Genomic DNA, 22,842 nt, shown 5'->3' on the forward strand with positions numbered 1-22,842 from the left:
ACATGAGCACTCGTGTAGGGACCAGCCCAAGCTTACCTTGACTTTTGGTTGACCACTAGTTATTGCCCAAGCGTACGACTGCAACCCTAAAACCACTTAGTAAATAGTATGCGAACGCTTGGCACTGTAGTACCGAGCGCTCGCTGCCCTGCAGAGCTCTCAGCTTTTTCCCCTATAAATAAAGCCCCCCCCTAAGCTCATTTAGCCATTGTGCCCTCTACAATTGCTGCTTGAGTGTGGTTGTGAGCCTTGAGTGATTTCCTTGTTCTTGGAGAGGAAGGAGAAACCACTTGAGGATTCTCGCTATGGGAAGGTAATCATCTCTCTCTAGTGTTTCTTTAAGATGTTATGCTAGCCTTATATCTTGCAGTAGCTTCGTTGTTAGAAACCTAGAAGTAGAAGTCTTGATCATGTTATAAGTTTTTCCTTTCCATTAGATTCGTTCTTGTTGCTCGAAGATGTTGTTTTGGGTTAGGAAATGTTAGAAACCCTTTTGTAACCTTAGAACCTGTTTGAACTGCTTAGGAGATCGTAGGACCAAAATGAGGTTCTACTTGAACTCTCTGGTCGAACGCTCGGCCTAGGGCACAAGCACTCGCCTAGAAGCGTTTAAGGGGAATGCCATTTTGACCAAACTCCTACAGCCCTTTTTTTTATATTCTAAGTTCGTTTTTTCATAGATTTGGAGAACCCTTTGGAGGAGTTTTTAGAGGACTTGTACGACCCGGGTGAGTACGAACTTGCATAAGGCTCACTATTTCTTTTCCTGCATTGCACAACTATTTTGTGTACAAAACATGCATATTTACAACTTTCATGAAATACATTTTGCCGTATCATAAACTTTGCATCTCCTAGTTATTGGACACTAGCTCCTACCAACTACCCTCAAAATTTTTACCCACATGAGCCATGTTCATACTGCTCAAATCCTTATCATCATTATAGTGATTGTCCATCCTGGGGACAAGTTTCTAATTTTCCATATGAGCAAATGAACACCAGTTTTTTCAGTCCAGGGTTTGATTCAAATTCTAATTGTTATAACCCGGACTAAAGCAACAAATCTAATTTCTCATGGTCAGCTCAGGCAACAGGAAATTATGCTCACCAATTTGATGAATTGTACCATTCAGAATATCCACAGTTCGATCACCAAGCTCAACCACCTGCGGATCAATCCTTTACTCAAAGATGCCAACACTCAAGCTACTGTAGGGAGGGAAGAATGGATTAGCCAGAGTGAGAATGAACACCCATCTGAACATCAACTTGACCCAATGACTCAATATTAGGGCAATGAAAGCATACAAGATAACAATAAGGAAGAAGAGTTTCAAAGTCAGTTGATGGCTAAAGGACACTACATGATTGATGAGGATGACTCCCGAAATTCTTATTATGAGCATGTCCAAGCAACCTCCAACTTTGAAAGATAGGAAAGTGCTACAAGAAATTATCTTCCTAAAGGTGAGGTATTTCCATTTTGTCCAACTGCTCACATTGATGACTTAAAAAGGAGAATAGTCCAACTCAAGACAGTTAGGTCAGCCTATATCAGAACTATGAATAAGTGGGGACCATCTTTGTTTTGTGAATATTGTTATAATCCTACTCACCACCAAAGCGAATGTCCATTCATTTTACGCTACATGGTTGATGAGAAGGAAATTGTGGATAACAAAGAGGAGTACGCAGAGCAAGTTGAGCATGCTCAAGTCACCACCACACTTGAGAGTGAGAAAATTGTTGATAACATTGAGGAGGAAGAAAAAGAAGAAGAAGTTGAGTACCCTGAGCAAGTTAAGCACCATGAGAATAGTGAGCCCCCAACAAATCTTGATCTGCCTAGTGACATGGAAGTGAGTACTGAAGCTTATGCCTACATCACTGTCCCTCTTGAGATACATCAAGAATCCAAAGCTTCATCGCCTAAATGTCTCAAAGAGCCATCTTATGTCAAGATACTCTAGAACTTGTGCACACAAGCACACAAATCTAGGAACCACTTTCCTAAGAAGATCCTTCGAAGCAAGCAATTTTACATAAGATGACGAAATATCCTTCCAGAGGGGTATAAAGTTTTGAAGAAGAAGGGGTGGAAGGGATTGGTTGGACATCCGTATGATAGGGGGAAGTGCTGTAAAGTTTTTTCCTCCAGTTTATTTTCTGCACTTCACTCCGCAAATTCTTTCTTTCATTTTTTATTACATATTGTTTTTATTTTTGTTTTTGTTTCTAATAGCAATTAATCTTTTGAAGTTTTGTTTCTGTAAAAAAAAATATATATATTGTTGTTAGTTTTTGTTGACAGGTGTTTTGGTGTTTAAGTTTGGGGGACGCCCTGGCTTTGTTCACACTCAGATTTCCTTACTTTCGGTAATGTATTTCTATACTACACATTGTGGGCAATGTGTAATTCAAGTTTGGGGGTATAAAAAAACACTTTGTCTGTTTATTTTTGTTCTTATTGTTTATTTTTATTCTTATTTGTTTATTTTTAGTTGTCATTTTGTGTTAAAAAATTTGAAAAATAAAATTTTTTTTGCTATGTTGTTGTCAAGTTTAAGTTAAACTGTAACTGTGATTTGCATTTCATTAGCTTGCTTAAAGGGTTGAACACATCATTATGTCTTAGGAGTTTGAGTCATTTGACTTATTTTTGGGTAAAAGAGATTTCACTTGTTTTGAGATAAATTTTTATGAGCACATTAGAATGTTTTTTGTAAGGTATGATGTTTGAGCTTAAGCTTGTACTCTTTGAGATTTGTTGGATGACCTATTGATGAATAATGCAAGATTAAAAAAAAATTAAAAAAAATTAAAAAAAAATAAATAAAAAAATAAAAAAGAGAAGGAAAAAGAAAAGAAAGATCATGTTGAGTTTTCCGCTGAGTAACCAGACATCTTGCCTCATTAAGCATTGAGTGTTCGCGTCAAAAGGTGTGAAGTTCAGTGTTGATTTATGATATGGCTAATCTGACTTCGTAGCCTTTTTTACTTAAATTAATAAGCCCTTAGGGATGTTGTACATCTAGTGCCCTAAAGCCACCTGGCTTGGGAGTTATTGGCCTAACACTTATAACATGGGTCAATTAAAAAGCTTAAGAGAGTTAGACATTGTAGAGCCTGTAAAAAAAAAAATGCATATCTTGCCTTGGTTGTTTTATTTGTTAGGGATTCTTATAAATTTTATGGAACTTATCTTGAGTTTATGCTGAAAGCTTCATGATTGTATACTAATTACACTTTTCACTTTTCAGAACATATGAGGTCTCAATTGTCCATTTATGAGTGATTTGATTTTAGATTCCCTTTTGATTGTGAGGATGGTGTTTGTCTTTTTAAGTTTGCTCATGAATAAGAATCATGATTTGTATGAAACTTATTTCTTGTTGACAACATAGTGCTACAATGTTTATGGGTATCATTCCTGATAAGCCCTCACGAGGCTTCACTCGTCCACTAAGGCTGCTTAGGGGTTTAAAAGACTTATTGCATACGCTAAATGCAATCGTCTCTCCCACGAAAGAGGATTTATGTTTTTTGCTTTCATTGTATTTTTTTCATTTTGTTTTGTTAAGGGACTAGGAAAATGTAAGTTTGGGGTGTTTGATGAGTGCCACATATTTCATATTTGGACCCCTTTATTTACATTAGTTAATCCTTTAGCTGTGTCGTTGTTTAATGTTTTATGTTAGTTTTGTGTTTTTAGTATTTTGTAGGTCGTTGAAGAAAAACTATAGCTTTAAAGGGAAAAATGCAAAGTTTTGAAAGAAAGCATACTTTGAGAAGACCTAGATGATGTGGTTAAATTTAACCAAATCCAAGAAAAAGGTTAAATTGGATTAAATATCAGATTGGATAAAATTTCGGATTGGATTCAAATTTAGATTATGCACACATCTCAGTATTTTGACCATAACTTTCTGCTCAAGTATCGGATTGATGTGATTCAAGCTGCATTCGAAAGATAACTCAAAATAATACAATTCATTGTGAAATAGTATTTTCCTAATTCGGATGGTTACTATGCCAAAATCGCCCTGCAATAAAAGAACACAAATCTAGATGAATCCTATTTCGATTTCAGACTTTTATTTGGATTGGGAGACAAACCTCCTAATTATCTATATTTATTCGGGCTTCTAGGACTTTCCTAAACCTATAAATAGACTTATTTGCATTCAAAAAAATATACACAAGTCCAAAGAGCAAAATTCTACAGCTTTTCTCTTTAGTTTAGTTTTTCTTTAGGTTTAGCTTTAGGTTTAGATTTTATTTTTATGTGGAGCTAAATTCTTGTGCAAATTTTATTAACTCGCAAGTGCACGAATCGTTTGTAGTTTAATGGATTGCAAGTGCGAGGTCAAACCCACAAGGAATTGTGTTTTTGAAAGAGCAATTTATATCTAAACTAATTTTACCCTAACCTAGTTCCAAAAAAAGTTTGAATTTTGAGTTTTGAAAATTAAAGGATAAACATAAACTAAATAAAATAAAACAAAAGATAAAGACTAAAGTTTGGGAATCCACACTCACCGAATCATAACAACATACTCCATGTTCATTAATATTTATCCAAAGTTCTCACAATTAAAATCTTAGATATGTTTTATTGTGCTTCAATAGTTAATCAAAACCATCTCATGTATCCATTCATTGCACAAATCACCAAAAGAATCCAATATCAATTAAATCATTAGATGTATCCGTAAATCACAAAAGATATCCAATTTTAATTGAAACACCCAATGTATCCGTAGAACAAATCACAAGGGATATTCAATTTTTAGGCAAATAAAATCAAGCAATCAATTGTACTGAATTATCTCAAATCATCAAGTTTATCATTGAATCACAAAAGATATCTAATAATCATTCAATCCAATTGAAAAGAAGTAAAACAATTGAAATATAAAACTCAATAAAATCGGATAAATGAAGACTTACATAAAAGTGATGTCGTTCTTCATCGGTAAAGCTTCATTCCCAACCTTAGTTGGGAATTTAGCTCCACATAAAAATAAAATCTAAACCTAAACCTAAACCTAAAGAAAAACTAAACTAAAGAGAAAAGCTGTAGAATTTTGCTCTTTGGACTTGTGTATATTTTCTCTTAAGCAAAGAAGTCTATTTATAGGCTTAGGCAAGTCCTAGAAGCCCGAGTAAACCTAGATAATTCGGAGGCCTGTCTCCTAGTCCAAATAGAAGTCTGAAATCGGAATAGGATTCGTCCAAATTTGTGTCATTTTATTGCGGGGTGATTTTAGCATAGTAACCGTTTGAATCATATTTCTCAATGAATTGTAGTATTTTGAGTTAGCTTTCCAATGCCGCTTGAATCATCTCAATCCGATACTTGAGATGAAAGTTATGGCTAAAATACTGAGATGTGTGCAGAATCTGAATTTGAATCAAATCCAAAATTTTATCCAATCTGATCTTTAATCTGATTTAACATTTTTCTTGAATTTGGTTAAACTTAACCACATCATCTAGGTCTTCTCAAAATATGCTTTCTTCCAAACTTTGCTTTTTTTCCTTTAAAGCTTTAGTTTTTCTTTAACGACCTACAAAATACTAAAAACACAAAACTAACACAAAACATTAAATAACGACACAACTAAAGAATTAACTAATGTAAATAAATGGGTCCAAATATGAAATATTTGGAACTTATCAAACTCTATCATTTGTGAAAATGTGCTACTTAACAAGATAATGAAAGGATGATACTTGTAAAAGCATGCATATAAAATATGAACAAGACTAATTGCATCATATGACATGGTACACCGGTACGTGCTGGATAACGGCCATGGGCTTACTATACATGTTAACTCTATGGTCAAATGTGTGTGTGAATATGATATATGGGTCTTGGATCCAATAGTTATTTCGTGGTTGGTGCAGCCTTAACGGGCGAGTCACTATAGGACGTATGTTATTAGTAGCGTGGGCCACCTGAGGTCGTACTCGGTCGGGCTGCTAGTGTTATGGACGGTAGCGTATAATGGTCAGGGCACTGTCATTGTATTACAGGTCCATTGGGACAGCGCCAACCCTGCTAAGAAGGGATAATATCTCGGGTAGACCATACAGTTGAACTATCACTAATTCTCATGATTATAGCATGCACTATAACTGTCATACCTAAAATGTTGCATATTTTACGAAATGGAGTTCATCACTAAATGACATGGATATTATGTGCATTATTACTCACTAAGTGGTGGCCTAGGACCTGTGCGGTTTAGCTAGCATAGAAGAGGATAGCTTCGGATAGAATCATAGTGGTGGCCGAGGACCTGATCCAAGTCATTTTTGAGGATTTGGACCTAGTCTGGCTCAAGTTCATGTGGGACGTAGGAGTATCCACTCGGGAAAAGATGATAGAGATAGTGATCATACTAGCACTACTTAAACTTAGGTGTTGATTTTCCTATGTTCAAATAATTATTCTATGTTTTGTAACCTATTTTGATGATCGGTCTGTTGACTAGCACATTTGGGAGAATTTATTTATGTTATGAGGTTTATCTTTACTCTGGTTATCTTGATTGTGGTATGTAGTTGGTACTTTCTTATTCCTATAGTTAAAGTCTTCCGTTGTATTCTCTCGTTTAGGAGAAGTTAAGATCACTAAGTCTTGTCCTATAAGAGATAAGGCTGGGAGACGAAACATAGGATCAATTATCAGTTAATTGATTTCCACGGGATGTTACAACCGCTTCTAAGACTTCTATGTTAGAATATTTCAATAATATTTGTTCTTTCTCCATAGCATGTATAAATAAATCTAATAATGTCATACCTTCAATATTCTTATGACAAAATTTCAATATCCGCCTCCACGAATCTCATTTAGATGCCCAAACATATAGAAGAAAACTGTGTTTTGTGTGTGTAGAGAGACTATTACTCTCTGCCCTAATTTTCACATAATGATCTAATGAAGTCTAATAAGTCAACTTCACTTATATATAAGATGAGAGTAAAGGGTTTTTTTCATGTGTCCACAAAATTTGGCACATCCCATTATGGGCCAAAAACAAAATAAATGACTATGTTAGTCCACACAATAGGAATAAATACAACAATCTCCCACTTGAACAGCACAAGTCATCTAACCACAAAACAAATGCAAACAAGCATTTCAAAACACAATTTGATCCAAATGTGTCTGCAAGTAACAAGTTAAGAATATATCGACAAGATGCATGAAATATAACAAATATTTTCAATCACGTGACCTATGAAAAAAAATGCAAGTGTAAGACACAAATAACCCAAATGGTAATCAATATATTTTCAAATGAAGCCCACTGAGACTAATATACATTGTCTCACCAAGACTCACACACAATGTCTCGTATCACAACATCAATGCCATAGCTAACACAAATGCACGCAAAACAATATATGGCAACACAAAAATACTCATGATATACCCAAGGCACGTAATTTCCACTAAGTTAATAGAACAAATTATTCTAACAACCATATATGAGTCGCATGCTCTTGAAACACTATTGGAGCCCAAACCTTTGGTCAATAGGTCTGCTAACATATATTATGTAAGAGTAATTAAGCATAACTCAAATGTGAGATTTGGCTAACTTTCTCTCTAGCAAAAAAATTTGTTTATGTCAATATGCTTGTATTGCAAAGAGCTCATCGTGTTTCGAGAGAAAGAAAATTGCTGCATAGTTAACACAAAATATCTCCAACGGCATCACGATGGCATCTAGAATACCTAGCTTTGAGATAAAATTCGGCAGTCATGTATTCTGATACGTAGCCTTACAATAAGCTACATATTATGTCTCCATAGTTGAGGAAGCTATAAGTGTTTATACGACACTTTTCCACGAAATAGCTACTCCCACCATCACAAATACACAACTAGGATAACCAAAATAATTAGCATCACAATATCCAACTATATCAAGAATGTCGGATTATCGATATGTTAGCACAAAGTCCTTAGCACTCTCCGCAAGTACCTTAGTACTTTCTTTACAACTTTCTAGTGACTCAAGTGTTTTCCAAGTACACCAATAATATAATCATATGCTGTTATGTACATATTTAAGTTCACATCAAGCTACACACAATTGACGTAAATATGATTGCTTGTGGCTATTGAGACTTAGAAGCTATTACCTTTTCATAATATGTGTCTTTCCAGGAGAGATATGTCAGGATCGTCAATATTGAGGATGTTACAATAAGTTTATGATGCATATAATAAAAAATAGAAATATGCGCTCATAAATATCCTCATTCACCAAATAGTAAGATTTTATTTTACACATATAATAGAGTTCGCAATACACATTGCACTCTTACACATTATTTTCATCTCAAAATCATGCAAGAGTCTCTAACACATAATGAACTCTTACACACTATTTTTATGTTAAATTCATGCTAGAGTCTGTAACACATAATAAACTCTTACGCACAATTTTTTTTTTCTCACATTCATGCTAGAGTCTACAGCACACAATTGACTTTTATGCATTATTTTTATCTCAACTCCATGCTAGAGTCCATAGCGTTGAGATTTATACGTATGTTTGAGAAAGTAAACTTCAAAAATTTTCTTTTTTATACGCAGCAGATTAAAATGATCTCCAAGACCCTATTCCATCAAGATAAACATGTTTAAATCTAAAGCAAACATATAAGTTATAATTACTTACATGTAGATTCGGCATCTCCTAGGCATGAGGTCATAGAAGTATCCTTTGATTATTCTGTCATAGTTGGACTGAGTAATTGAAGTTCCAACATGTAACGACCGATGGAAAAATCAATTAACTGGTCATTGACCCCATGGTTCATTTCTTAGCCCTATCCCTCATGTGACAAGACTTAGGGATCATAACCTCTCCTATACGAGAGACTTCAGCAAAAGACTTTTAAACTATAGGATTAGAGAACAGTAACTAAAATAACCACACATTCATGCACTAGAGTAAACATAATAACCTCATCAAATAGATACATCATCAAATGTATCGATCAACAGACCATCATAACATATTACAACCCACAAGATAATTGTTTTACAAAAAGATAAAAAGATCAAATCCTAAGTTTGAGTAATGCCAAAGAGATGACAATCTCGATCATTGTCTCCCATGTGGATCCTCCATCATCCCACATGGATGCCAGCCACACATGGTCCATGTCTTCAAAAACAACTCGAATCAGGTCCTGAGCAATCACCCATGTCAGGTTCGTAGGCATCTTCTTCTAAGCTAGCTAAACTGTGCAATTATTCATAATGGAAAGGAAAACATAAAAATAAGGGGGTAAGTCCAAGGATTTAGTGAAGATTAATGCACATAATACCCATGCCATTATTTTGTGATGAACTCCGTTTGGTAAAGAATGCAACAATTTAATCATGACAGTTATACAAAGATGCGATATAGATATAGTAATGCTTATAATCATGAGTAATAGCGATAGTTTAATAGTATGGTCTACCTGAGATATTATCTATTCTCAGCAGAGTTAGCACTGTCTTTATGGAACTGTAATACAATACCGGTGCCCCGTCCATTGTAGGCTATCGTTCATAACACTAGCCGCCCGATCGAGTTCGACCTCAGGTGGCCCACGCTACTAATGATGTACGTCCTGTAGTGACTGTCTGTTAAGGTTGTGCTGGTCATGAAACAACAATTGGATCTAAGGCCCATATATCATACACACATTTGACCATAAAGTTAACATGTATAGTAACCCCACGACCGTTATCCCGCATGTACCGATGTACCATGTCATACGATGCAATTAATCTTGTCCGTATTTTACATGCATGCTTATAAAAGTTTTAATGTCATTATCTTGTTAAGTAGCACATTTTTACAAAAAGCTAGAGTTCATGTCAACATGGAGTATATTGTGAGAGTTGTAAATATGCATATTTTGGTACACAAAATAATCGTGCAATGCGGGAAAATAAATGGCGAGCATTATGTGAGTTAAAACTCACTTGGGTCAAGTAGGTTCTCCGAGTATCCTTCCAAGGGTTTCGGGCTCTTCAAATCTATGGAAAACCTCCCATTAGTCCTAAGTCCACTGAAACAAACTCTAGACTCAAAAACAGGGGTCTTTGGGTGCTTGGCCTAAAATGTCATTCCCATAACGATCCTGGTCGTGCGCTCGACCTAGGGACGAGCGTTCGTCCAGTGAAGTTCAGGTAGAACCTCATTTGACCCACTTGCTTTATGAGCTTTCCTTCGACTAGTGCTAAGGCCAAAAAAAGGTTTCTAGCAATTCCTAACCAACATGATGCCTTCTAATAACATGACTATTGTTGTGAGTTTTAATGTTACTCGCAAGTGCACGAATTGTTTGCAATATAGCTTTTGCAAGTGCGAGGTCAAATCTATAGGGAATTGTGTTTTTGAAGACTAAATATATAAAAATTAATTAAATCTTAACCTAGTTCCAAAATATTTTTGATTTTGAATAAAAGAAAACATAAACGACAAAAAATAAACAAATAATCAACTAAGAATGTACTAAGGTTGTGGAATCCACACCCACTAAATCAGAACAACACATTTCATGTTCATCAATATTATATGAAGTTCTCACAAATGAGATCCTATGTATGTCTTACTATGCTTCACAAATTAATAAATCATTTAATATATCCATCCATTACACAAATCACAAAAGATATCTGGATTAAACCAAATTATCAAATGTATCTGTAAGACAAATCACAAAAGATATCCAATTTTATGTTGATAAATAAAGATCCAAGCAAAACAATTGAATAAAACTCTCATAAATCTTCACATGTATTCGTAAATAACAATAGATATCCAAGAGTAATCTCAATAATCGAATTAAAGTAAAATCATTGAAACCTTAAAAACCCATAAAATCATAATAATATTGACTTACAAAAGAGTGTTGTTGTTCTTCATCGATGAGGCTTCATCTTCAACCTTAATTGAGAATTTACCTCCACATGATTATGATAAATAAAACCTAAACCTAAGGAAAACTAAAACTAAAAAGGAGAAAAACTGTAAAAATTCGGACTTGGTCTCCCTAGCCTCCTTTTATAGAGGCTTAGTATTTTATTTATAGGGATTTCTAGGGCTTTAAACCCTAAAACTAGCGGCTGGAACAAGTCTGATAAGTGGTCCGTCCAAATGGGCCTTTTCAACATCCGGACATGCCTCCCAAGTGCGCTCGATCTCACAATACGTGTGCTCAAGCGTACTGCCGTTCAGACGGGACTTCCCATAGTTTGGACGGTGAAATCACCGTTCGGATGGCTTGCGAACAGAGGCTCTTTTGACCTATTAAACATCAAAATTAGCAAACTCTTGTGAAACATGAATTTATTGATCTTTGCGTTATCTTTCCAATGCCATCAAGATTACTCCAATCCGAGTTTTAAAACTCTAGATATGGTCTTTTTAGTGGGACTCGTCAGGTGCGAATCATCGCTCGATCTAAATTTATTGCAAATGCTTCCCGAAGTGTCTTAAGCCCCATAATTAATGCAATGAGTTGCATTTTTCCCTTTAAAATTGTAGTTTTCCCTTAGAAACCTAGAAAATACTAAAAACAAATAAGTATTACAAAATATCAGATTAAAACACAGCCAAATGATTAACAAATGCAAATTAAGGGGCTCAAATATGCAATATTTGGCACTCATCAACTATGTCTAATTAACAGAATGACTAAACAAGTTAAATCTTACAATAACCTACTAAACAAGAACCAAGCTAATAACTCAATGAAAAGGTAGAGGTTACCTTCGCAAGCAAAATGCTCTAAGGAGCGCTTCATTTTTCACCAAAAGCTCACAAAAGCTCATAAAATCTCACAACACTCACAAACTAATCTAATAGGTTTTCCCAAGGTTTCTAAGGCTGAAAATTCAAATGGGGTTGGGGAGTATTTATAGGGGAAGAGGCTGGGGACAAAATGGTGAATAATAGAAAAGGATTAAGCGCTCGTGGTACCACAAGGGTGAGCACTCGTGTACTGCAGCTTAGAAGGGCTAGAGTTGCAGGTGGCACGCGCAGGTAAAAATCAGCAGTCAACAAAAAGTCAAGGAGTGCTTGTCCTAGTCCCCACACTGGCGCTCGTGTCTGGTTGCCAAGTGAGCGCTCGTGTCTGGTTCCCCACACGAGCGTTCGTCTATTGTACCTCCAAAATGTCAAAATGTCAAAAATTGCCCCTTTAGGTGTCCTTAATGACCCAAAGTCCAATTAACCTCCTAATTAAGCTGTCCTAAGCCTAATTAATTTATTTGGGTCGATACACAACATGCTTGCAAACTTCATGTATTCATCTAAACTCATTTCGCCTTCATCGCATTCTTCGCGTTCTTCGTGAACTGCAAGAACATATTTTTGTTCTTCACCGATTTCACAAACACTTGATCTCACATCAAGAATTTCAAGATTTTTCATCAAATGGTGAAAGATTTCTCCATAAGGTCTTCTCTTTGATGATTGAAGATGACTATGAGTGTGAGCTCACAATGTTTTCCTAAGAACAAGAGAAGAACTAGAAGTATAAACTTAGGAATCAAAATTCTCACTTTGGCCGTGTATCAACTCTAGAGTGAGAGTGAGGTTGGGTTTTTGTCTCTCACAAAAATCACAAGCTCCAAGCCAAAGGTGTAGATTATGCCTTCACCTGCTCCTCTATTTGTAGTACTAGGTGCTGTAGAGAAAGCGGAGTTCTAATTGAAGTGGGACTAGGATTCAAGTCCTAGCCCTTATCAAACCACACGGCTATGGGGAGATTTATTCTCCCCATGAGTCTTGACTAGGCTTCTAGCCCTTGCCTACTTCCACTTCATTTAATCACTTTGGCTTGGATTTTATCCTCAAGCCCAATACTCCTTTAAATAAATTTAGCCCATTGGAATTAATTTCATGTGGCCCAATGAATTAAAATGACAAGCACAAGGCTTATTTTAATTCGTTAGCATTTAGGAATTAAATCATAAGTCCAATGCTTCCATTTAATTCATTTCTCCAATTAACCAACAATATTAAATCTTTTGGCCCATGTTTTATTAAAATAAAACATCCAGTAAATAAATACTTGAAGAACAATATATTTTCTTAGTTAATTTATATCAGTTCAAAGAGTGACCTAAGGTAAAATATCATTCGCTTAATAGACATGTGAATATATCTCTCAAGATCATATCACACGACACTATTTTAATCACAATTAATTTCACTAAGGAATTGTGACTGGTATCTAATGATTATTTTTGATTTAATTAATCAATCATCATGATGTTATTACATTTTTACCCTTCCATGGAATTATTCTGTAGTTGAACCAAAGTCTTTTCTAATTGTCACTTTGTTCACAACCTCTTTTCCTTGGGTCATTGATTTAAATTCATGATTATCCCTATATGCCTTTGTGAGATTATATCTCACCTCGTATATATACAAGTTTTCATTGTAACTACTGAAGACACTTGGGCTTGAGCTTTTAGGATAATATTTCCCTTTAAATCTAAAACAAGCGGAATATTTCTTATCTCTTTGTTCTCTAACAAAGGATTTGAATTCCATCTTAAAGTTCATGTTCCCACAATATTAGATGTGATTAACCAATGTATTGAGCTCTATTGACCGCCAATAGGTCTCACTCTATGATATATCAAAGTAATCATCATTTTATATCTGATTTCACTTACTTCTCAGGATTTAGAGTAAAATGTTTAAGGCATCGTTCACGTACACCAATTGTTATAACAATATTTTACAATTGATGACTCACGTGGTCCTGTTCAGTGTATGGCATAACCTTGACAATGCCCCCAACATATTAACCTGAAGCTTCCTTGCTTCTCATGACCAAGATAAATCATTTGAGGTTTAACATGTTATAGTCTAAATGGAATTCTCAGTTCTATTTACGACTACGAACAACAAGCTTTATATGTTGCAAGTTTATTTTGAGTATGATCTTCTATGATACACACACCATCACTCAAATACAATGCATTTTAGGGAACTTACATGCATATAATCGGATAATACACAATCCATATATATACCATGTAAGAATATATGTATATGTCATTTGTTCTATTTCAAAAACTCTTATCAATCGATTGGAGTGTTGGACACAATTCCCAACAAACTCCCACTTGTCCTTAATTCCAATTGGACACCTGTCTGCTATCTTGAAACATCTTCATGTATTTTATGAAATACTTTTGGTTTCGGACCAAACTCCAGTGCAAAACGATTACGAGACTAAATTTGAGTAATGTGAAAAAATTCAGATAGAAAATGTTAACAAAACTTGCATTCAATTGGTTTTCAATTTTGTGAGAACTTGGGGATAATCATTGGCAATTAATAATCATGAACAATTCTTAAATGATGATGCACATAATTTTATGTTGTTAAAGCTTTTTTTCCCCAATAGCCGACAATCTACTAATATTGATTTTTTTTTTAAAAGCAATTGTTGGTTCTCTACATCAGAGTGGTCTCTCTCTCTCTCTCTCTCTCTCTCTCTATATATATATATATATATATATATATATATATATATAATCATCTACATAGGTAACGTCCATTCGATCAGTAATGTGCATTCCTATAGAATTGCCACATTGGCGTGAACTCATTTTTTTTTTTAGAGAAATGCTATAATTTAATAAAAACTCTACATTTTGCCCATAAAAGTCCAAGTGGCAAGATGTCACATCATATTTTTTGTGGAGAAAAAAAGACAAAACAAAAAGAAGATGATGTGACATCTTGCCACATGGACTTTTATGGGCAAAATATGGAGTTTTTATTATATTCTAACATATCTGTTTTTTTTTAAAAGGTTAAACCGGTTTTTTTAGGCATAATTTTTGAACCCATTTCTTAAGAGTGAATCGGTCATTAAATTAGTTTAATTAAGAGCATTTAATTATATTTCAATAATTTTCCTTATATGTGATTTTATTATGTTCAAAAATTTAATATACGATATTATTTTCTCAGAATTTATTACTTTCCAAATTATATAAAGACAATATTTAGAATTTAAAAACATACTACATTAATTAACTACTTATAATCTGCCATATATGTTTTTTCAATAGATATCACGCTAAAAATATTAAATATTCCTACTAATTTTTTATATTATAATTCATGTATTTTTCTTGCTTTTTTATTTTTTATACTTTTCATTTGAAATCATATATACTTATACGAACAAAGATTTAAACATGTTTTAGTTTATATAAATTAAACTAAATTCAATGGTCTTATGTTTTAATTCATCTGTGTGTGATTGTGTCTTTAAGTACATGTTCAGTACACTTAAAATAAAGGTGCATGTTCAATAATGTACTGGTGTATAACCCTTAGTATGTTTTTTCGTTAAAAGAAGCATAATAGATTTTTTTCACATGAAAAGTAAGATAAGAATGCGTTTAAATTTTAAAATTAAATTATAAAGAAAAATTCCGCGCATAGCGCGGATTATGTGCTACTTCATATAATTACTGATATATGTAATGGATTGTTTTCCCTGATAATAATGGGTATTACAAATTACAAATTTAAAGTTCATATATCTCAACTACAATCCTTGTTACTTTACCATAGAAGGCAATGTCCATAGAACAAACTACTCACTGCAACTCAAAATACATAGTGTGGCATCATGCTCATTCAAAATAACAAATTTTTGGATTTTGCTAACTAATTTGCAACACGTCAACCAAGCACGATGAAAATGATAAAGATCAACATCACGAATCCTAAAATAACAGTGACATTACCTACGCAAACATCCTAAAATGACAGTTTTTTTTACTATTGTATAACAAATTACAAGCAATTATGTAATGACAATAAAACAACCCACGCAATTGATAACAAAGGAATATCACATCAAATAGCAAGTCTGCAATTACATCACAGTCGCCTTACAACAAAAGTCTAAAATATAATAGCGTCATACCAAATACTTATCCTTGTTATCATGGTTATGCATGGACAGAGACAAAACAATAGTTTCTGTAACAAAAGTACAAACTGTTGAAAACAAATCTAGCATACCCCCCAACACCAAACATACATAACGATGTTCCCAACAGACACACCACCAACTATTTAAACTAGCATATAAGTGTTAGGTAAGAAGTTAGGGATGAGGGATGCTATCCCACATCAGCTGGGCAATTGTATCCCTAGTGTTGGCCATTGCTATGGAGGAAGCTTCAGAAAAGTCAAATGCATGGCCGTACTCCAGGCCATCACCATCAAGTGGTTCACAGGAGGAGCATGCGCAAAGAATGCATCATCATGATCAGCCAAGCGAATATAGTTATGCAAGGTAAGACATGCGTTCACAAGAATTGGTTGGCGTGCAACTTTATACTTTGGCATTCTAGTTTGCACATGGAATCGAGCTTTCAAAACACCAAAACATTGTTCAATCACCATTCTTAAAGACGAGTGTTGGTAATTGAACTATTCCTTAAAGCCAACCGGGTCCCCGAAGTTGCGAAACTACTGGAGGTGATATCTCTCACCTCGATAAGGTGGAAGGTAACCAATAGGAGCACGAAAACCCAAAGTCAACAAGATAATAGAAACCTACGCGAAACATTCAAAAGAGGATTGATTTTAATTGCTACAGTAAAATAGAGTTAAAAGTTATTGTCATTATTGAAATAACGCATGCGTACCATTAGGGGGTATTGGGAACTGATTTTTAGACCGGGTCACTGCATCATAAAACACGCGCTAGTCATTTGCTGTGCCCTCCCATCTAGTGTACAAAAAAGTGAAAAGCATATCGAAATCACATGCGGCAATAACATTTTGAGATATGTATGCCTTGCGCCCCCTAAACGTACTTTGACTCGCCATCGGAACGCAAGCACTAACATGAGTACCATCAATTACACCAATGCATTGCTACCAAGAAAAATGAAATGGGTTAGCATTAATGACTACTGTTATCAAATGGATGGAAAAAGTATTGAGAACATTAGGAAAGTACATATACCTCGAACTAGTGGTAGTACTTCTAATTACCAGCAATGTATGGGTGTACACCACCATGGTGGGTTGGCCTTATGATTGTTTGGCCTAAGTGACAGAGAGCTCACATTACCATTTTGAAATGACGGGAGATTGTTTAAGTCGAGTGCTGAAAACGATCCGCCGCAATACGTATACCCTGTCGATGTCCAGCTATTAAGCAGAATATGGCTAAAGACTCCTCTCCACCCGTAACAGATGGCTGTCTACTTGGTACCCACCTCGTAGGGTAGTACACAGAGAGTTGAAAGTATCCCGCTTCATCCTAAATAGTTCATAGCATGTGCCCGGATGGCCGAACAAAATCTCGTGGACGAAGTCATTTCCACTGAGAGCTGAGGTACGCTACAAGACCCGCTGTATACGTGTAGACTCGATCACTAAGTTTTGAAGTTGTAAGAGTAGTAAAAACATTTCCTCAAACCAGTCATGGTCATCAAAGGATGGAATCGATGCACCATAGAAGATGAAGTCAGCATAATTTGACCCATCCATGGATGCTGGATACAAATTCAACGAAGGCAGCCTTTAGCAGTAATGATACTAATTAAATGATGTTACTTATAAATAATAATGATGCCAAATAAATGATACTACACATAGTTGAAGACGCTTATGAATGTGATAATTAATGTATAATTGACGGTCTGAGAATAAATTGAGTAAAAAATAGTTTTGTAAACAATACAATGGCAATCGCTAACAATAGTGTTTTTTTTTTTTTTTTTAATCTCAAATCGTATTTGTACTTTTGTATATAGTCCACGGTTTGCAGATATAAATAGGATATGGATCACACCCTATTTATTTTAATATATATGTAATCCACATAGTTTATATAAAAACAATTGACTATGGTGGCTGCCGGCTACTATCAGTAAGTCCATCTAAGGTTATTTCAAAACACCACCACGTATACCGAAAATTATGTAGATTTATCTGTAATTAAATAATTATTTTCAGTATACAGACCAACACACTCATAGGCCATTTCAAGATAAGTACACCCTCATGGATCCAACTTTGTTTAAATTTTTTATTATGAAAATTATATTTGTTTAATAACAAATTGTAAAGGGAAAAAATAAATAAATTATCAACACAAAAAAATTACCAATGACATTACAACGTGAAGTCTAAAACACAACCTCATATACAGAGAATTACGTTGTTGTATCACCAATTAAATAATTTGTTCTAAACAATTTTCATCATAAAAACTTTAAAGTCAAACTCTAAATTAAAAAATAATAATAATAATGATAATCAACACAAAGATGCAACCAGTGACATCATTACCGTGAGAGGTCCAAAACACCACCTCATATACAGAAAATTTAGTTATATTAGCAATGATTTTTGTTTTTTAATTTATTTTCAGCGTACAGCTCCACGCACTTGTAATGGCCATTTCAAGAAACAAAAAAATACACCCTCATGGATCCAAGTTTGTACAATATTTATCAACACAAAAAAAAACTACGAATGACATCACTGTATGAGCTCTAAAACACAACCTCATATACAGAGAATTACGTTGTTGTATCACTAATTAAATAATTTTTTTAAACAATTTTCATCATAAAAACTCTAAATCGAAACTGTAATTTAAAAAAATAGTTATAATCAACACAAAGATGCAAAAAGTGACATTACCGTATGAGGTCCAAAACACCACCTCATATATAGAAAATTTTGTAGATGTATTATCAATGAATTTTTTTTTTTTTTTTTTGAGAAGAAATATAATTTAACAAACATATAGACCCACACACTCGTAATGGCCATTTCAAGAAACAAAGTTCACCCTCATGGAATTTGACCGTTTGGTTTTTATTAGAAAATTATATTTGTTTAATAATAAAGACAAAAAAAATATTTATCAATACAAAACAAGCATCAGTGTCATTAGCATATGAGGTCTAAAATGCCACCATATATAGAAAGTTCTTTAGATGTATGACCAATTGAACAAATTAATTTTTAAAACAATATGAAGAATAAAAACCCCTACACAGGTTTTGCCCATTTCAATAAACAAAAGTCACGCATGAATGCAATTGTGTTTAATTTTTTTATTACGAAAATCAAAATTTTTTAATAACTATATAAAAAAAAAAAAAGAAGTAATACAAAATACTACTACCAACAGACAATACTGTATCAAATAGCGACAAACACTAGCAAGTGCGAAATCACGTATAATTGCAGATTTCGTAAGTGAACACAAGTAAAAAGTAACACATAAAATAACATGCAAACATTAACTTAGCAAATACACAAATATTATAGAAAATTGCCAGCAATATAATTGCTGGCGGATAATAGTTCCGTTGCACATAATCGATAAATATTAAGCACACATTACAACCTTGAAATAAAGGATAGGAAAGCAAACAGCAGTTCCATAAAGCAACAAACATTACGCAGCACAACAGACCACAACATAACATACTATTGATCATTTTTTCAGCAACTACTACCTAACCTAAAGGCGCAAAATCCATGAAAGGCTCCTTTTTGGGGGCATGGATATAAATGCTTTTTGTAACTCCTTGTCCCTTAGCAGTTCAACCGCCTTAAAATAGTGGTCATCATCAAGTTCAGGTGTAGTTTTAGTTAGGAGTGCAGTACACTTGGTCATAGGGTCAAATATAGCTGCGCTACTGGCATCCTGACTACCCCTAATGGCTTTAGCCATCATCAAGTCTTTTTTCAGTCGGGTTGTCTCAGTAAACTCCTTGATTGCATCATTCATGTAAGAAGATGTGGGTTCCTTACCCTTCCTGCAAGACCTACTCCCAGACCCACTACTAGCTTCAACTACTGTACGCTTTGCCAAATGTCCACTACCATTTATCACGACCCCGCCATTAGGAGAGGCATGAGGGTTGCCACGATCTACAACGTCAGCATCGCCACTACCTCGGGGTGCACTGTCGCTGGCACTCCTTGCCGAGCTTAGAAGCATACCAAACCTTAGTTCGTCATCCAGCTCATTCTCCTCATCAATATTAGGTGGATCCTGTGCACATGAGTGCTTCAACACACCTCTAGTAGTGGACCCATTGAATAGCACCCCCAACAACTCAAAATTTGGGCTTCCCTTTCTATGAAAATGACTGGCCTTTTTGTTAACCTATGGGATGCAATATTAAAAGAAACTACGTATTGGTCAGAAAATCTATAAGTAAAGGGGATAGGTGTTCGTACACTTACCCTCATGTACTGCTGCCACTAGGTCTTAGTCCCTGTAACAGTGTTTGAAATTGGGTCCCATCTAAACCCTGTTTCTCTCGTCAGAAGGTCAGAAAATTCATGGTGATTCATCCCCAGTCTTTTATACTTCTCACTGCATTTTCTTGCAGTGTATGTCACTCCAAACATGTCCGACAATTGTGAGGCAATGGGAAACCATTGATTTGGGTGCATATGGCCATCCACTAGTCGTCCTTGGTTCATAAGCTCCACCAACATTTCAACAAATTTCGTCTCAATATTAAGAGGCCATGATGCATCCAGGTTGGCCATCTAGTGGGGATTGAAGACATGGAAGGGATAACAAAAAATAAAATAAAATTTATTTATGTTTAGAATTCAATTTTTTTCCTACATACACCAGACAAAATTACTAACATAGCTTTGACCTAAACATATAAATCGACAGAGGCAGACACAATTGAAAAAAATATTCATGATAATATTACAATATACTAAACAACTCAGGGCTATGTTTACTACAAGTTAGAACCTTTTTGTGGATTTTCGAGGGTGAAGTCGATGGAACGAAAGGGCGATTGTATTTCGTGCTCCTGGTACAGTATGCCTGCCAACGAAAGGAAGAATGTGTTAGAATGGCATCAAAGGTTTACAGTTACAATGGCCTCAATTTTTTTTTTTTAAGAAAAAATCAAAGAAAAAGGTGTAGAGAGAGGATGCAATTGTGGACCTTACCTTCCACAATGTCTTCGGTGCTGTAACGGTTAAGGTGGCCGAGTTGCGAGTTTTACGCTTACGACCAACTCTACTATGATAACTGCAAGTGCATGGGGATTCAACTGTTGTATCTGACTTGTGGGAACGAAGGGATTAAGAACACCTCAAGATCACTATGCGCATCAACTCAACTCCCGTACATGTAGGGAGTAATTAAGCTGTAGGGATTATGCAGAGTAGGGATGGCGGAGAAGATGCCCTTGGGTTATGCAGCTTAGGCATTGCGGAGAAGACATCGAGAAGATAGTGAAGGAAAAGTTCTGGGGTACGGACTGAGGATTTCATTCTATAGGGGATATCTTTGAATGCAAAAGTTGTATATGTGAAATAGATGAGGAAATTAAAACGATGCGTTTAATTATAAAACGATGCGCTCAAGAGTATGTCATCCTCAATCGTTTATTTTGGGTTATCAACGTAACTGTGGAACTTTTGCTAATTATGTTCACAATTTATCATGAAATGTTGGATGTTGGATTTTCATTTGAAGAAGCCATCTTTGTCGTAAGTAGAGTATACTAGGTAGATACAAGATATGCTGCATGTGAGCATTATAAGCATTTTAAATGAACCATAATCATACAGCTAACAAGGACACACATGGAAAATGCATAATCGAACGATTATGGGTAAATTGAGAGAATCGATGAGGCAATTGTCAAATTTTTTCAAATGAGGATAAGCTGGGTTATAGTGTGGACATAGCATTGCATTCACTTTTAATTGTTATACGTGTATGGCTACAACAATGTACTACTTTAGATGTTAAACCATCCAACTAGATCAACAATAGCAGCCAATCCTATTGGATGACTTGCTTATTGGGCATCACATGAGAGTATACCATGGAAAAATATCATATGCGGCATCACTTCACTATTCAAGGGAAAAAGATTTCCAAATCTCGACTATGCCAACTTTATGTCATGCAAGTTGCATCTCATTTTGCCGTTGGAAATTTTTTTTCTTCTTTTCCTTTTTTTGTTTTCTTACATACAACAAATCGAGGCACCTAGAACCATTGGATACAGATGTGCAGCAGAGGAGAGCTGTAAGGATGGGTAGCCCGCAAATCAAAGCAATTGTAGCCGTTGGATATTACTATGCACCTGAGGAAAAAAAATTAAGAGTGGATAGCCGAAACAGCAACTAGATTCCATTATCACATTCAACTGACAAACTGGTAGATGAAAACGACAAATGTTGGCACATTAACTAGGCGTGAAAGAAAAAAATAGAAATGTCATATTAAATAGTGTTAGGAGAGGACAATTCAATGCGTATAAATTCCTACTTGGCAATTTTTAAATTTAAAAGAAACCTGAGTGCCTCGGGATATGGGATTAAGGGTGACTTACAAGTAAAATTGAATTGGGATAGGTTGGTACTGGGTTGGTAGAAGCAGATTTATTACTCAACAAAAATTGTACCCGACCGACCCGCACATTCATTGAGTGGCTTCTTGTATTAGGCTGACAATGTAATTAAAGGCCGGCCCAGAATTTTGTGACTGCCACTACCTTATGAAACCAGATTTTGAGCCCGGATAAAATGGTCTGAGAACAAGCCAAAAAACATCTCAAATTATTGCGGCCCAAAACTTATATAATACATTGGGTTTTGCAATTTTGAAACCAAACCCAAATCTAAACCCAAATGAAACTGCTTCCAAACAAGGCCCCAATGTTTCAAGTATCTTATGAACAAGATACTACAGAATTAATCATTTCCAGAATCTTGCCAAGCTTTA

General features: G+C 35.0%; 1 protein-coding gene across 1 annotated transcript; it reads right to left on the minus strand.

Moving 5' to 3' along the window:
- Window positions 1–19,584: 19,584 nt before the first annotated feature.
- Window positions 19,585–20,627, minus strand: LOC132162944 (uncharacterized). The gene is made up of 2 exons (XM_059573154.1): window positions 20,355–20,627; window positions 19,585–20,235 (listed from the first exon to the last, which is right to left on the minus strand). The coding sequence occupies exons 1-2, from the start codon at window positions 20,625–20,627 to the stop codon at window positions 19,585–19,587; spliced, it is 924 nt and encodes a 307-aa protein (XP_059429137.1).
- Between the last annotated feature and the right edge of the window lie 2,215 nt (window positions 20,628–22,842).

This window comes from Corylus avellana, chromosome ca10 (assembly GCF_901000735.1).
Source record: "Corylus avellana chromosome ca10, CavTom2PMs-1.0".
Classification (NCBI taxonomy): domain Eukaryota; kingdom Viridiplantae; phylum Streptophyta; class Magnoliopsida; order Fagales; family Betulaceae; genus Corylus; species Corylus avellana.